The following is a 16,560-nucleotide window of genomic DNA, read 5'->3' on the forward strand; positions in this document are numbered from 1 at the left end:
TTTTTAATGCTTACAATAAGGTTCTGGCACTTCCTTTCAGAGGAAAAAACATCTTCCCCTGTCTCCAAATTGTCATGCTCTAAAAACTTAAAGGGGTTGTAAAGGACATTTTTTTTTTATAATAAGCATCCTTTATCTGCAGACATTCCTCTTTTCACTTCCTCATTGTTCGTTTTTGCTCAGAAGTTTCTCTATTTCTTCTCTGTTCTGTTCACTTCCTGCTTGTCTGATTGTTACTCACCACTGTGAAGGGAGGCTTTACTGCGGTGGTCAGTAACGTGCTACATTGTGGTCTCCCATGTAGTTGCTTGTATGCCTTCCCAGTTCTATGCACTGACAACTATTTTCAAAACTGTGCCATTTCTTCATGACCACCCATACTGTGTATTGCTGGGCCTGTTGACATGTAGATCTAATTGTGTGACACTTTTTGCTACTTTATTATATTATAAGTTTCTGTTGCCTACTTTGGCTATAAAACACAATTTCTTTGGAAAATAAAGGAATTATAAAAAAAAAAAAAATCGCTCAGAATATAAATGACTGTAGTCTGCTTGAGCAACTACTGTATATATCGCAAGGACCCATTTGCCTACAAATTGACATACATTTTGTAAATATTAAGAGGATTGCACAATTGTAAAATTCAAACTTGTATGGCTATCAAATTTCAAAATGTCAGTTTAGGGTAAGTTAGCCTTCGATAGTTAGTGACACACACGGCAGTATGCGATTCGACCATGGATATTTTATAAGCACACGATACTAAAAATAAGGCATGTTTATGGCTTTAATCTGATTGCAGAACACACACCAGTGACCAATTTAGGATACACAGAATATACTGCGAATGATAAAGTCAATAGAGACAATAATAATAACATACTTGAGATGATGCAGCCTTGAAGAACATTAGTATGAGTTTCCATGTCAGGAGATAGCCCAGAACAAAGCAGAACTCTTCCTGTAATGGCTGGATTACAGCAAACTCTCCCACTGGAATTCCTTGTAGAAGATTTTCTACTAAATCCTCCTGGACAGCCAAGACGCACATGAGAGCCACGGGTGGAGATCTACAAACAAGCATCAGGAGAGTAAGTAGACAGAAGAGAGGAGATTCTGCCTAATTACTATAGACCTCATATAAAACTAAATGGAAGATGAAGTAAAGGTGTTAACAATAGAAACAAAAGGAAAAATAAATAAAATACAGTTAACCATAAAGTAACAGCAAGGCTCACATACTCAGGCACCAGACAGCCACTGGAACAGAGATGGCACTCTGAACTGTACCCAAAAAACTTCACTTATATTAAAGGGGATGTGCCATGAAAAAAAAATATTAAAAGCCAGCAGCTACAAATACTGCAGCTGCTGACTTTTAATATTAGGACACTTACCTGTCCTGGAGTCCAGCGCCATCCGCAGCAGAGGACGAGCGATCGCTCGTCACTCTGCTGCTCCCCCCGCCATCCTCAGTGAGGGAACCAGGAAGTGAAGCGCTCCGGCTTCACTACCCGGTTCCCTACGGCACATGCGCGAGTTGCGCTGCTGATTGGCTACCGCTGTGCTCTGGGAGCAGAGTGTTCCCAGAGCACAACGGGGGGAGGACGGGAGGTGACGTCATGCCCGCAGTTTTCCCAAAACTGTGTGGCCGAAAGTGGGTGCAAATACCCGTCTTTAGACAGGTATCTGCACCCCCCTCCCCCCTGAAAGGTGTAAAATGTGACACCGGAGGGGGGGAGGGTTACGATCAGCGCAAGTTCCACTTTAGGGTGGAGCTCCGCTTTAAGGCCTTTAGTCTGCACAATCTGCAGACTCAGGCCCTGTACACACAGCCGGAAATCCTGTCAAAAAAAAAAAAAAAAAAACATCGGGTTTCCTGACGGGATTCCTGGCAAGCTTTTCTTGCAAAGCCATGCATGCAGATGGCCATTCAAAAGAACCGCCGTTCTTTTGAATGGCAAGAACACGGTGACATCATCGACTACGAGGAGCCGGCGCTAATCACATTCTTTGCCATCGCCGCCATCTGCTACAACCCTCACTAATGCATTGAACTCTTATGGAGCATGCGCGGGTTTACCTGGGACAGGTAAGCATACAGACGACCGGTTTTCTCGGCAGGAAACACTCTGCGGGGAAACCAGACGAGAAAATAAAGAGCAGGGTTCTCTATTTTCCCGTTAGGATTCTCGGCTGTTTTCCTGACGGGAAAACTGTTAGGGAGCATACACAGGGGCAGGATTCCCGGCCAAATGCTCTCCTGGCAGTTTTCCTGCCGGGAAAAACAGTTGTGTGTACGAGGCTTAACATGCTGGAGCCAGATGCTGTGCAGTGTAGGCTGCTAGTTCTCAGAATACGCCGTCACTGAGTGCTGGTCCTTCCAAAGAGAACCACTCTGACGGGATCCCAAAACATGCAACCACTATGACTGCCAATCATAGTGATCACATGAGTTTGCATACAAAACATTGTCGTCGCCCCCCCATCCCATGAGCGGTCATTGTGCTATGCAGAAGCTACCCTTTTCCCCTATAGTCCATCATGAGATGGGCGAGTACAATTATCCATGTTTCAGAAAGGGTACCAAATGGAGGATACTGCTATAAAAGCACAATAGCAGAAATGGAAACCACACCACTGCAAAAAGGCCCAGATACCACTTTATTTCTATAAGGTCTCATGCACACTGGACGTTTTTTGATGTTTTTACAGCAGCTGTTTTTGGCAGTAGAAGTTTTATTCTACAGTCAATAACCCCCCCTCCCCCCATCATGTTATCCTATGTGTCCGTCCATGCACACACTGCTGTTATCAGCAGTTTTGAGCAGTGGCGTTTTTGAGCAGTAAAAAAAACCCCAACTAGTGGGTTCCGAGAGACGTTTTTAAGCTGTAAAAACGCTCCAACGCTGATAAACGGCAATAAACGCCAATAAACACTCAAAGCTTCGCTCACCAGCGTTTAACGTTTTTGAACCATTGAGAAAAAATAAATAAACGCTAAAAACTGATATTGCAAAAATGTTAAAAACCTCACTGCAAAGCTACTGGCGTTTTTATAAAGTTATTTTAATGTCCAGTGTGCATGAGGCCTAAAAGTCAGGCAGACAATCCAAAAAGTAGCCAACGCTTTTTGGGAGCCCAAAGTGTTCCCCTTCATGAAGGCTTGATTGACAACATTATAAATAGACTAGAAGTGAACTGACCCTTTATTATTTTTTCCAGTGTGATTGCAAGCACATGTCTAGAGCCGGTTCACACTGGGGCAACACGACTTCCAGCATGACTTTGGGAGGCAACTTGGACAAGACTTGAGTATGAATCATCAGGCAATTTACAAGGCAACTTCAAGTCGCCTCCAGGACAGGAGGCTTTCCAGTGGCCAATCAAACAACAATCAGCTCTGTGGGAGTGAGGGGTTTGCCTGAGAAATGTATGTTATCTTCCTGTATTGTTACTTCAGTTAGGACAGTGATCAGACTTCTGAGGCAATTTCCATAGAAATCAATGGGTACAAGTTGCCTACAAGTCGGATTGAAGTAGTACAGGAACCTTTTCTGAAGTCGGAGCGACTTCAGTAGTGTGTATTAAGACGGCCCCATTCACTTCCATTGATTTTCTCAACCACACGACTTGGGACGACTTGGGGCAACTTAAAGTCGGATCCCAGGTCGCCCCTGTGTGAACCGGCTCTAAACAGCTTATTTGCTGAACAATGTCAACCAAGCACTGATGAAGGGGGTGCTCTTGAACCCCAAAAACACATTTGCTACTTTTTGGAATGTACTTTTGACTTTTATCAGAATAAAATTGTGTCTGGATCTCTTAGCAGTGGTGTGGCACTTCAGTTTCCATTTTTGTTACAATACACAACAAGCAAATGAGGCCATTGAGATCTTCTGGGGTGTAGACATTGCCTGTTTAGGAACCAGATAATTTACATCAACATCAATATTTTAAGATAGCAATACCCTATGGGTCCACTGGTCAATTTTTCCACTTTCCCCAGCTTTAAGAGCATGGTAGGACACACAGTATATGTAGGGCAGTAGATGCTGAGTTTTAAGTGGATCTCTAGTCATACCCTAACTAAGCCTAAATCTACTCCTACCCCCATTCTAAAACTATTCAATCTACCCTGTAAAAAAAAAAAAAATATGTCTATACTTACCTCTTCTGAAGCTGCTCTGGTCCAGTCACATGATCGGCTTCGGTGTCGAAAAGGGACACCTGCCCCATAGCAGGCCTATGTGTAACGACAACATTCAGGCTCTGCAGCCGTTTATCACTGCCTCTACTCTACATGAAGCCAGTCATGTGCCTGGACCAGAGCAGCTTCAGAAAAAGTTAGTATAGACATCTTTTCTTATAGAATAGTCTTAGAATGGGGGCGGGAACAGATTTAGACTTAGTTAGGGTTTGTCTGGAATGCTACCAAGTTTTGTGGCTAGAGTTTTGCTTTTATGTAACTTTGTATTGAGCTGAAACATAGAAAAAAGATTCCCCTTTCTCCGAAAATTCAGTGCTCTGTGCCTGGCAGCCAATCGTTAGACCCAGGGGTCAAGTCCTGGGGAAAAAAGTGTGGGAACTCCCACCCAAGATTCACTCCCCCACCAAAAAAAAAAAAATGATACGCTCATATGCATAATTACTAAACCGCATGTTTGTTTTTTCGATCCACTGTACCTTAGTAATCCTTTATGTTACTGGCCGCTTCCTGTATATGGATTCATCGGGTAGTGTGCGGGTATTCCGTCACTTCCTCGATGCCGCAATGTCTCCTGGGAGTTTTTGTCATTGTTTCCAGGAGACATTGCGGAGGTCTGCCGCAAGTTATCATGGGAACTTTAAGCAAGTTCTTTCTAAATCCCTTGATAACTCGCGGCAGACCTCCGCAATGTCTCCTGGGAACAATGACAAAAGCTCCCAGGAGACATTGCGGCATCGAGGAAGTGACGGAATACCTGCACACTACCCGATGAATCTATATACAGGAAGCGGTCAGTAACAAAGGATTACTAAGGTTCGCCTGCCCCTGACAGTGACTCGAGCTGGGCATTGCCGCTTAGTGAAGGATTGGCTCGGGCGGCTTGGCTGCTCTAGTCCTGCAAAGGGAACTGCGTTCCTGCTGTGAAAAAAGTGCAGGAACTCCGTTCCCACGCGTTCCCGCAGGACTTGAGCCCTGGTTAGACCCGGCCGTTGTAAAGTGAGGACAGACGGGAACGTGGTTATTTTATGAATGCATAGAGATTGAAAACTGAAGGGGAGAGCTTAAAGCTGGGCCATACATTATACAAAAGTTCTTTCCTCCAACCACAGGTTGAAGGAAAGAAAAATTGCTCGATTCACCCATCAACACAGTCAGTGTTGGAGGAATGCCTCTTGCTGCGCTATTGTATTCTGACAGTGGGAGGTTTTCCCGGCAAATATAATAATGATCACTTATGCTTGCTATAGCGTTTGACAGTGATCATACGGGGAAAAAAAACGTCAGGTTGGTTGATGGATCAACTTCAATTCAACCAGCCTGCCGACAGATGGCTCACAATGTGGCCAGTTTCTGCTGAGCTGGCTGAAGTTTGATCCATCTACGGATGGCTTAAAGTGGAGTAAAATAAAACTATCCACCATTTTTTTTAGCAACCCCTCACAAATTTGGCAGCAAAGAGGTAAAAGATGTATACTGCAGAGACTGGCATGCAGTCAATTTGTCTTGGAGCAAATGACATGCCTTAGCCTTGCTTCAACAGGAACACCGCCAGTGCCTAGGCTAACGGGCTGCAATATATATATATATATATATATATATATTTGTATACCTGCCAATTTTTCTACGTAGTAAGTTTATATGGCTGGACAATAAATACTAGTTAGTTCTATTTTCATGCAAGGTTCACTTTAAAAAGGCAACAGCCGTTTATGGTACCCTGCTACCATACTACATTACTATTGAAACTGTGGCTTGAAAGAATATGGCAATTTTACGGGTTTTTAAAGTATCTGTAGGTTTACTTTAAACTGAATGCTTCTTTAGCAAAGAAAAGAAAATCCAAACGAGCCAGTTGGTTTAGGGTAATAAAAAAAGAGTTACACGTCATCCTAAACTAAATGGAAATCCTGTGCTGATTTTCCCCCTGTGGCGGATGATGATCAGAGGAACAACACTCTGGCACCTTGTATAGATGAAGAAGAAATTCCATATAATTAACAGGAACACACTGGGAACATAACTCCAAGCAATAAACGCCTTTCACATTTACTTAATCAAAACCAAAACATTTATCTTACTTTAGGTATTCATTTACTTTTGCTGCTAGGTTTTTAGGCCAGTGTTTTTCCCAGCTACATCATCCCACCAATTCACAGTACAAGGTGACACATCGTTCGCTCTCGCTTCCAATACTCATCTATGAGTCACGGTTAAGTGGGGAAGTTCTTTGGGAAACCACATCAACCGTAACAAAAAGGAGCAAACTCATCAATTTCATCTGGCCCAGTTCTTCTGGTTTCCAATTCTGGTTCAGTTTTTCCCTATTTTTACATCTTTATGTACAAATTCCCAAAATCCCCTTCACAATTGAAATTAGGCTGAAAATGTAATCCCTATCACTGTGAGCCAAGGAGGCTGCAATTCACAGTGCGGTCATTCTTAAAACCATTTATGTCACTCAGTGATATATATCTCTGAACTCCAGGGAGATATAAGGTACAAATGTAACTCTCTCAGGACAGGAGTGCCAGAAATACAAATCATCTCATCTGGGAAAACAAAACAGTTTGCATATATGTATTTCATCAGTGTATTTAGCTTTTTCTCTGGAGTTCAGCCCTAAAAGAGAAGTTCGGGAACATTACAAAATAGACAAGCATACCCATCTAGATGGCTGTAGCACTGATACCAGATGCAGCTGTGCCCTGCCCCCCCCCCCCCCCCAAACTGAGTGATCAAAGACCAACGATTGCTCAGTTTATGGTATTCAGCAATGAGAGCCGGTGACTGTCAGTCACCGACTCTCTGCTTTTCCCCTCCAGCGCTCACTGGAGCCGAGCTGTGCAGGGAACAGGAGTGGCTGGCTCTGTTTCCCAGCAGGTCGCCAAGAGGCTGAGCCAGCCGCTGGTGCAGGCATCTGGGATGATCCTGACTAATCGGGGATCTTTCCAGAGCCCTGGGCTCGCAGAGTGATGTCAGCCAACAGCGGGAAGCCTGCTGTTGGGTGAAAACAGGTCAAAGAAGTGCAGAACGAAGTGCACTCCTGTAATCCATAACAGAAGTAGGGCCAAAATAGCTTTTGTCATACATCTCCTTTAAATTTGAACTTCAAGCAACCAGCTAAATATATTGGAATAAATGAAGATCCTATATCCCAAAAGAACATGCTCCTGCACAGTGCTGGAATGTCTTTTTGGGATCCTGGATCCTGTAGTGAGGCCAGCGGCATAAATCGGCACCTACAGGAAGCAGCTGGATGTTGGTGTGAGGCAAGTAAAATTTCTTGCAAAGTTTTTGGCTTTAATGAAGCATTTTGCTCTAAAATAGGCTTCGCATTTTTATACAAAATTCTCTTCAAAGCCCAAATCAAAGGTCATACAGAAAACTGCATCCATGATTTCAAGGCAGGGCAAAATTACAGCTTCCCAATTTCTTAGCGGTCAAACCTCTGTGCAGACTCCCTACTACCACTTATACGGTCAGTCCCCGGCCAGTAACCTGCAGGCAAAGTTAATGCCCACTGCTGAAGAAGCCTGGGATTTTCTGGTTGCAGAAGCTTTGTCTGAATCAGCAAAGGGTGTTGAAGCGCAGAAGCAAAATAGCTGCTTCCACAGAGAAAGTAGCGGTTCGTTCTGCAGATTACTGGCCAGAGACTGACAATATTAGTGTCTGTACACGAATATGAAAGCCAACATATGGAAAAGCGGTCTTTTTTTCTGCACCCTGAAATCATAATTGCAGTTTCCTTTAAGACTTAAATTGAGTGTTTTAAAATATATGTCAAGCCAAAAGTAGAGTAGGGAAGGATTTGAACTTCTTTTGAGTCTTCTATTTCTATTTGGGGCTCCATTAGAGGGATTTACCCTTACTTCCCGTTCAAACTTCCTTACGGGTAGAGCTGGGAACTGAAGTACTGAGATCTTACTGCTGAATGCACTGGAAAAAAAACATGTAACCTGACTAATGCCTGGTACATACGATCCGATTATCGGACGAATGATCGTCCGTGTTTTTTGTAATGCTAATCTCACGTCGAATCTGATAAGTTTACTAAAGTCACGAAAATTCTCGTACGGCAGAATAAAAAAATCAGAAGTGATGTAATGCGTTATAATGCATTTGTATTGCATTTTCGAACGACAGCTGTACTGATTAAACGAAAATCGTACGAAAAAAAGTTCCCTGCATGTCCGATAGAATAATATCGGATGAACTGTCCTGATCGGCTGTCGAAAGCTCTGTACCAAAGATCCGATTATCGTACGATCGTTTCAAAAGCAGCATTTTTCGTAGGATTTTCGGATTGTGTGTACGGGGCTTAAAGTCTTGTACACACGGGCCGTAATTGTCTGGTTTAACACGAACCGGCTGACTTTTGACCCATCTACACAGATGTCTATTCTACAGAAAGTGCATACTTTGGGGGGGGGGGGGGGAGCTGTCAATACAAGATCATAAAATCTTCCTGGCTGATTAAATTATAAACAGGCTAACATTGGATGCATTTGAAGACTTACAAAACAGGCTCCTCTTCTTCATCACATTTAAGATCTTCATCAAAAACAGGCAAATCGACCATAATTCTGTAAATAAATGCAGACAGGTTTGTTATATCTGCTCGAACAACTTGCAGGACAATATTAGTGTTAGTTCGCCTTTACACAAAAAAAAAAAAAGAAGAAGAAGAAGTAAACACCAGAAACCATTCCTCCCTCCCAGTCTCTGCGGTACTTGCCTGTCAGCGCCACCACAGCCGGTCCAGCAGTCAGGGGATTTGAAATCCCCACTCTTCTCAATGCAGCATTAATGGAATGAACTAGATCAATTAACCGTGACGACACTAACTAATAAGAATTAGTCTGGTTAGTTCTGGAAGCGCTGCACGGAGAATGGGGATTAGAACAGAGGATTTCAAATCCCTGGACCACTGGGACAGGCTGCACGGGTGCCGACAGTTCAGCAACCCCAGAGGAAGGTACAGAGGGGAGGGTGTCTTGTGTTCATCTTCACATTTTCACATAAGGCCCCATTCACACTACCGTGACTTCAAAGTCACACGATTTTACTTTGATTTCAGGGAGACTTGAGGTCTATGAACCTGAACTCACATCAAAGTCGAACCAAAGTAGTGTAGGGACTACTTTGAAGAAGTCGGCATGACTTGAAGTCGTACTAATATAAATGGTTGTCATTGGAAATCATGGGGAACGACTTGTCAAGCTACTTTGCAGTCCCAAATAGCAGGACAAGTCGTACAAGTGTGAAAGGGGCCTTAGGGTGAGTTAGCTCTAAGTATTTTAAAACACATGTACCGTCTAGCCATTCACTCAATTAATGCAGAGCCTGCCTAGTTCTAGCAGCTTCTGATCTTTAGTGGTTGTGAGTACAGGTAGTACAGAGCTCAGCAGGTATGACTCCTGCTGCAAAATTATTAAAGCGGGGGTTCACCCTAGAAAAAAATTCTAACATTACATTCAGCTCACTACCGACATTGACAGTATGCAAACTTTTTTTTTTTTTTGCCGTACATACTGTTATTTTTGTTATTTTCCCCCCGGGTTCCGGGTAGTGAATCTCGCGGGAGTGGGCGTTCCTATGCACAGGCTAAGTGATTGAGGTATGAAAAAAAGCTTCTTCTCGGCGCATACGGCCGCGTCTCGAGTTGCCGAAAGAAGCCGAACGTTGGTGCGCAGGCGCCGTATAGAGCCGACTCGCAGTCCGGCTTCTTTCGGCAACTCGTGACGCGGCCGTATGCGCCGAGGGGAAACTTTTGTCATACGTCAATCATTTAGCCTGTGCATAGGAACGCCCACTCCCACGGGATTCACTACCCGGAAGCCAGAGGGAAAATAACGGAAAAAACGGTCTGCATACTGTCAATGTCAGTAGTGAGCTGAATGTAATGTTAGAATTTGTTTTTTTTTTTTAGGGTAAACCCCCGCTTTAAGTTAAACAGGAATCTGGAGTAGGTGCCTTCCTTGATGCTCTCACTTCTTGACTGCAGTTACAGAGCACTGGCCTGGGCCCATGGCAGCCCTCATAGCTCAGGGAAGAAAAAGGCAGAAGAAATAGACAAGATTTGCAAAATGTTCTTTGTTATCATTAATGTAAGAGAGCTGATGTTAGCCGTTTGTTTCAGTCAGCAATGAAATAATTGCTATGTCTCATCAGTGTTAGGTAAAAAGTAAATAAATACGGATACGTTGTAGCTAAACTGCTGCCCTAGGAGAAATTTCAGGGGTACATTTGCTAAAACTGAAAAATGCAAAGTCTGGTGAAGCTGTGCATTGTAGCCAATCAGCTTCTAACTTCAGCTTGTTCAGTTACGCTTTGACAAAACAAAAAAGGAAATTGGTTTCTATGCAGAGCTGCACCAAATTTTGCACTCGCCAATTTTAGTAAATTAACTCCACAGTGTATCTGTATATATCGTAGGGGACCAAGTCAGGCCACTTAGAACAAAGAGAGAGTATCTACCTAAAGGCCCACCTCCCCAAGATCACTTTATATAAAAAAAAAACATGTAGGTATTGTCATTTGAATGCCCCTACTAGGTCATTTAACTATTTTTGTTCAGGACAAAGTTTTTAAATTTAACAGTATATAAATTGTGGGACTTGTTTTATAGTGTAGATTATATTTTGTGTCGCATGCAATTTGCAGTATGTAGGGTGCACTACACAACAGAATAGGGGAGTACTATTGTGACACTTCAAATCCCAATGCTAAACATATTTCAAATGCTTCACGACATTTTAGAGAATGCCATGCTGGCGATTTGTCCTTTTTCAGGTTTACTGGCATCGAGAGAGTGACTCCAATGCCCAGGGGTGGAGATAAGGGTAGGCGACCTTTGAATAGAGAGGCGTGGTGGATTTTCAGGATCCAAACTAGAGTCCCCCTGGTGTTAAACTTCAGGTGGGCCCTGGATCTACATTAAAGCGGTGGTTCACCCTGCTGAACAACATTTCAGCATACAATTCGGCATCGTAGCGCGAGCTACAGTATGCCGGTCTTACATTTTTTATCCCCGTACTCACTGTTTAATCGTACCTAGACGATTCCGTCTGCCGCGGGGAATGGGCGTTCCTAGCAAGAGGGAGGGTGATTGACGGCCGACTCTGGCACGTTACGCTCCCCGAAGACAGCCGGAGTAGGTCTCGGCTCTTCACGGCGCCTGCGCACAGGCTATGCGCAGGCGCCGTGAAGAGCCAAGCCTATTTCGGCTATTTCCGGAGAAGCGTGGCGCGCCAGAGCCGGCCGTCAATCACTTTCCGTCTGGATTGGAACGCCCATTCCCCGTGGGCAGTCGGAATCGTCTAGGTAGGATTAAACAGTGAGTACGGGGATAAAAAATGTAAGACCGGCATACTGTAGCTCGCGCTACAATGCCGAATTTTATGCTAAAATAATTTTATTTTTATTTTTTTTAATAGGGTGAACCCCCGCTTTAACATCAATTATTATTATGCATTGGTGTATGTACATGTATGTATGTTTTTATATGTGTGCGCATGTATATTCATATGTATATACATTACTCTTTTTCCCACCACGTCTCATTCTGTTGTCTTGCCTCTTTCTCCCCTTGGCCATTTAAACTATCATTCAATGAAACACATTTTTTATGAATTCTATTTTTTTAATTTTTACTGTGGTTTTCTTTTTTAATGAACTACTCCCAAATCCTCCTTTCCCTCTGATTTCATTGCATCAATTTGATAATTAAGAGTTTAATTGGAAACCTCTGTGACCAATGAAAGGGGGGGTGGGGGGGTGGGGAGTATTTCTTACAAGTATATATTTTGTGCCGTTTTTGTACATCAATATTGTGACCAAGACCTTTGCGGCTGAAACGCGTCTACCTTTGCTATATTTTTTTATGGAGATACAATAAATTCGGACTGATTAAAGAGCATGTATGGAGTTTGGCAGCTGAGCAACTGCACATCCTGCACCCGACAGCTCAGGAGTTTTATTAATCTGGGGTAGCAGCACCATTCTTTGTTGTTTATGCACTTTATATTAATACCTCCAGCATGCCGCCCGGGTCCATTGCAGCAAATAACAAGTGCCTTAAAAAGGCATGAGGTGCATGCAACTTCCTGCCATAATGCAGTCAAGCCTAATGTCAAATTGGCAGGCCTTGAGAACTGTCACATGACAGAAGGGTGACCTCACCACTTCCCAAGGTCTGATATCAAGTGACACCAGGCTGCAACTAGGGAAGAAGAACTAGGGGGGTAGTAGAGAGATGAATATGAAGTGGTCTACATGCAAGCTGTACACTACACTTATAAAAAGCAAAAATTACAGGATCTTTAAAGTTTTATCAACCCTTGTTCAAAGTATTAGTAAAAAGGTCACCACGGCAAGCTCTCTGTTCTTTCGGAAAGGAGAGGACAGCAATAGTACATCCCTATGGTTCTCCTTTAACCCAGTCTTGAAACTAGAGTAGCTCCCTAAATGACAAGCGCACAGAAGGAGATGCCACCTTTGCTACCCCTGTTTGCAATACAGCAGTCAAATCTGATGCATACATTGAAAAAAAAATGTTATACCAAACATTACATCATTTTAATTTCATAACATGAAGAAACATTCATCATGGCTATACTGAAAAAGCAAAGAATCCATCTTCAATATGTCCGAAGAAGGAGATCCCTGAGATGGGACTGCATTAACAAGCATAGAGTGTTCCCCCATAGATGGAGACTAATGTCAGGTAAATTTATGTCTTTGAAGTGGAGATTTTCCCACAGGGATCTCCAGTAACATCTGTTGCCAGTTTCCTACAGCTGTTGACAATTTCCATATTTCTTTCAACAATCATCTCTCTCTGTCAGGATGGCGAGTATTTGATCTGTTCCCGGATATGCTTTTACGTAAACATTCTACCCAAAAATCAATGAAGTAATATTTTTTTATCCATTTTAAAACAATGGGTTATATAGCAGCCATCCTAAAAAAGAAGGGTCATGGACATATGCCCTTACAGGCTCACCTGATACCTTGTGTTTGCAGAGTACTGAAGGTACAATCCGAGAAGAAATTTCAAGTGGACCCTATAGAAGTAACACAGAAAAGCCGACCCTCCACTAGATGATTCTTTTCTTTCAATAAACTTTATTCAATGTGTACAATGCATTCCACTTGACACCCCCTACTAGACCTAGCTCCTCCTCCTTTGACACATTTCACACCAGAAAAAGCTTCATCATCCTTAACAATTAAGCCCCTTCCAGGATGAATGAATCAGAGTTGAAGCAGAGTCTAACAAGTGGTGTCATGCAGAGTACATTGTACATGTAACATTTTTTAGGCCGCTTTCACATTGAGGCGTGGAGCCGCGGCGACGGTATAGCCGCGCTATTTGTAGCGCGGCTATACCGTCGTATTTACCACGATATTCGGGCGCTAGCGGTGAGGTTTTAACCACCGCTAGCGGCCGCGCTTTCCCATCGATTTCAATGGGAAGGCGCGGTATAGGAGCGGTGAACACACCGCTCCTATACCGCGGTAAAGATGCGCCTAGCAGGACTTTTGGAGCGCTCCTGCTAGCGCACCGCTTCAATGTGAAAGCCTTCGGACTTTCACATTGAACACTACAGGGCAGGTTTTTTCATGCGGTATAGCAGCGCTATTTTTAGCGCTGTACCGCATGAAAAACGCCTCAATGTGAAAGGGGCCTTATAAAAAAAAAAAAATCTAGCAGGAGGTGTGGCTTTTGTGTTTTTAGTTTAAATGTTTGGCCAGAAAGATGGATCCAGTATGGCCAATGCACCAAAGTGGCTGGTGATGAGGCCACAGTGGTATCTGAAATTGTTTCTGAGAGCCTAAAAGCAACTCTACTGCATGACAATTTTTCTGACAGGTCACATAATACAGCAAATTCAAAAAGTTCCATCCTTTATCATGAAGAGCTGTCCTTGATCTCTAGTCAAGCGACTTTGCTGAGATGATGTCATCAGTCTGCTGCAGACAGGAGCTAACATTTCCTTGTTTTCCTCTACTGCAGTTAGACTGCAGCAGAGTAACTTTGTAGCAAGTCATAAAAGGTGAGAAGTTGAAGCAGTGGTTAAGTACTTGGCATGCACATATCAAATATCTGGGGCTAGATCTACTGTAAAGGCCAAATCCACACAAAAATTAAATGTGACATATGGGTGGTTGCTGGGGAATGACTCACTAAGTTGTCCACATCTATTTCTTGGGATCTGCAGTTATGAGGTTGTTATTCTAGATTTCCAATCGATTCGTTTTACTTCTGCTTCATGCTCCTAGTGGTTAATGAAGGGAAGCCCCAGCAGAGTTTCTACCATAATACATTGAGGGGAAAAAAGTATTTGATCCCCTGCTGATTTTGTACGTTTGCCCACTGACAAAGAAATGAGCGGTCTATAATCAGTCTGAAATAAGTATTTGATCCCCTATCAATTATCAGGATTTCTGGCTCCCAGGTGTCTTCTATACGGGTAATGAGCTGAGATTAGGTGCACTCTCCTAAAGGGAGTGCTGCTAATCTCAGCTTGTTACCTGTATAAAAGACACCTGTCCACAGAAGCAACCAATCAGATTCCAATCTCTCCACCATGGCCAAGGCCAAAGAGATGTCCAAGGATGTCAGGGACAAAATTGTTTACTTACACAAGGCTGAAATGGGCTACAAGAACATCACTAAGCAGCTTGGTGAGAGAGTGACAACAGTTGGTGGGATTATTCACAAATGGAAGAAACACAAAATAACTGTCAATCTCCCTCGGTCCGGGGTGCCATGCAAGATCTTACCTTGTGCAGTTTCAATGATCATGAGAACGGTGAGGAATCACCCCAGAACTACACGGGAGAATCTTATCAATGATCTCAAAGCTGGGACCATCGTCACCAAGAAAACAAATTGGTAACACACTACGCCGCGAAGGACTGAAATCCAGCAGCGCCTGCAAGGTCCCCCTGCTTACGAAAGCACGTGTACAGGCCCGTATGAAGATTGCTAATGAACATCTGAATGATTCAGAGGAAAACTGGGCCAAAGTGTTGTGGTCAGACGAGACCAAAATCAAGCTATTTGGCATCAACATGAGGAGGAGGAGGAGGAGGAGGGAGTGAGGGAGGGAGGAGTGAGGGAGGGAGGAGTGAGGGAGGGAGAAGGGAGGAGGGAGAAGGGAGGAGGGAGAAGAAGGAGGGAGGGAGGGAGAAGAAGAAGGAGGGAGGGAGAAGAAGGAGGGAGGGAGGGAGAAGAAGGAGGGAGGGAGGGAGGGAGGGAGGGAGGGAGAAGGGGGGAGGGAGAAGAAGAAGGAGGGAGGGAGAAGAAGAAGGAGGGAGGGAGGGAGGAGAAGGAGGAGGAGGGAGGGAGGAGGGAGGGAGGGAGGGAGAAGAAGGAGGAGGGAGGGAGGAGGGAGGGAGGGAGGGAGAAGAAGGAGGAGGGAGGAGGGAGGGAGGGAGAAGAAGGAGGAGGGAGGAGGGAGGGAGGGAGAAGAAGGAGGGAGGGAGGGAGAAGAAGGAGGGAGGGAGAAGAAGAAGGAGGAGGGAGAAGAAGAAGGAGGAGGGAGAAGAAGAAGGAGGAGGGAGGGAGGGAGAAGAAGGAGGAGGGAGGGAGAAGAAGGAGGAGGGAGGGAGAAGAAGGAGGAGGGAGGGAGAAGAAGGAGGGAGGGAGAGAGAAGGAGGGAGGGAGAAGGAGGGAGGGAGGGAGAAGGAGGGAGGGAGGGAGAAGGAGGGAGGGAGGACGAGGAGGACGAGGAGAAGGAGAAGGAGAAGGAGGAGGAGGAGGAGGAGGAGGAGGAGGAGGAGGAGGAGGAGGAGGAGGAGGATGAAGGGAGAAGGGAGAAGTAATGCCTATGACCCCATGAACACCATCCCCACTGGGAGGTGGAAACATTATGCTTTGAGGGCGTTTTTCTGCTAAGGGAACAGGACAACTTCATCGCATCAAAGGGACGATAGATGGGCTCATGGGTTAAAACTTCTTTTCCTCAGCCAGGGCATTGAAAATGGGTCATGGATGGGCATTCCAGCATAACAATGACCCAAAACAAACAGCCAAGGCAACAAAGGAGTAGCTCAAGAAGCAGCACATTAAAGGTCCTGGCGTGGCTTAGCCATTTCCCATAGAAAATATGTAAATGGAGCTGAAGGTTCCAGTTACCAAATGTCAGCCTCAAAACTTTAATGACTTGGAGAGGATCTGCAAAGAGGACAAAATCCCTCCTGAGATGTGTGCAAATCTGGTGGCCAACTACAAGAAACATCTGACCTCTGATTGCCAACAAGTTTTGAAATGTGTTTTTCTGAATATTTTTCTTGTTTTTCTGTCTCTCGCTGTTAAAATAAACCAACCAATAAAATTA

At 44.1% G+C, this 16,560-nt stretch overlaps 1 protein-coding gene across 1 annotated transcript in view; it reads right to left on the reverse strand.

Moving 5' to 3' along the window:
• Window positions 1-16,560, reverse strand: part of LTN1 (listerin E3 ubiquitin protein ligase 1) — a 165,148-nt gene that overhangs the window by 38,959 nt on the left and 109,629 nt on the right. Inside the window, exons 24-25 of the mRNA XM_040338841.1 lie at window positions 8,731-8,796; window positions 887-1,073 (exon numbers count right to left, since the gene is read on the reverse strand). Of these exons, the coding sequence (XP_040194775.1) occupies window positions 887-1,073; window positions 8,731-8,796 (253 nt within the window). The remainder of the gene's footprint in view (window positions 1-886; window positions 1,074-8,730; window positions 8,797-16,560) is intronic.

Source organism: Rana temporaria, chromosome 2 (assembly GCF_905171775.1).
Source record: "Rana temporaria chromosome 2, aRanTem1.1, whole genome shotgun sequence".
In the NCBI taxonomy this organism is placed as follows: domain Eukaryota; kingdom Metazoa; phylum Chordata; class Amphibia; order Anura; family Ranidae; genus Rana; species Rana temporaria.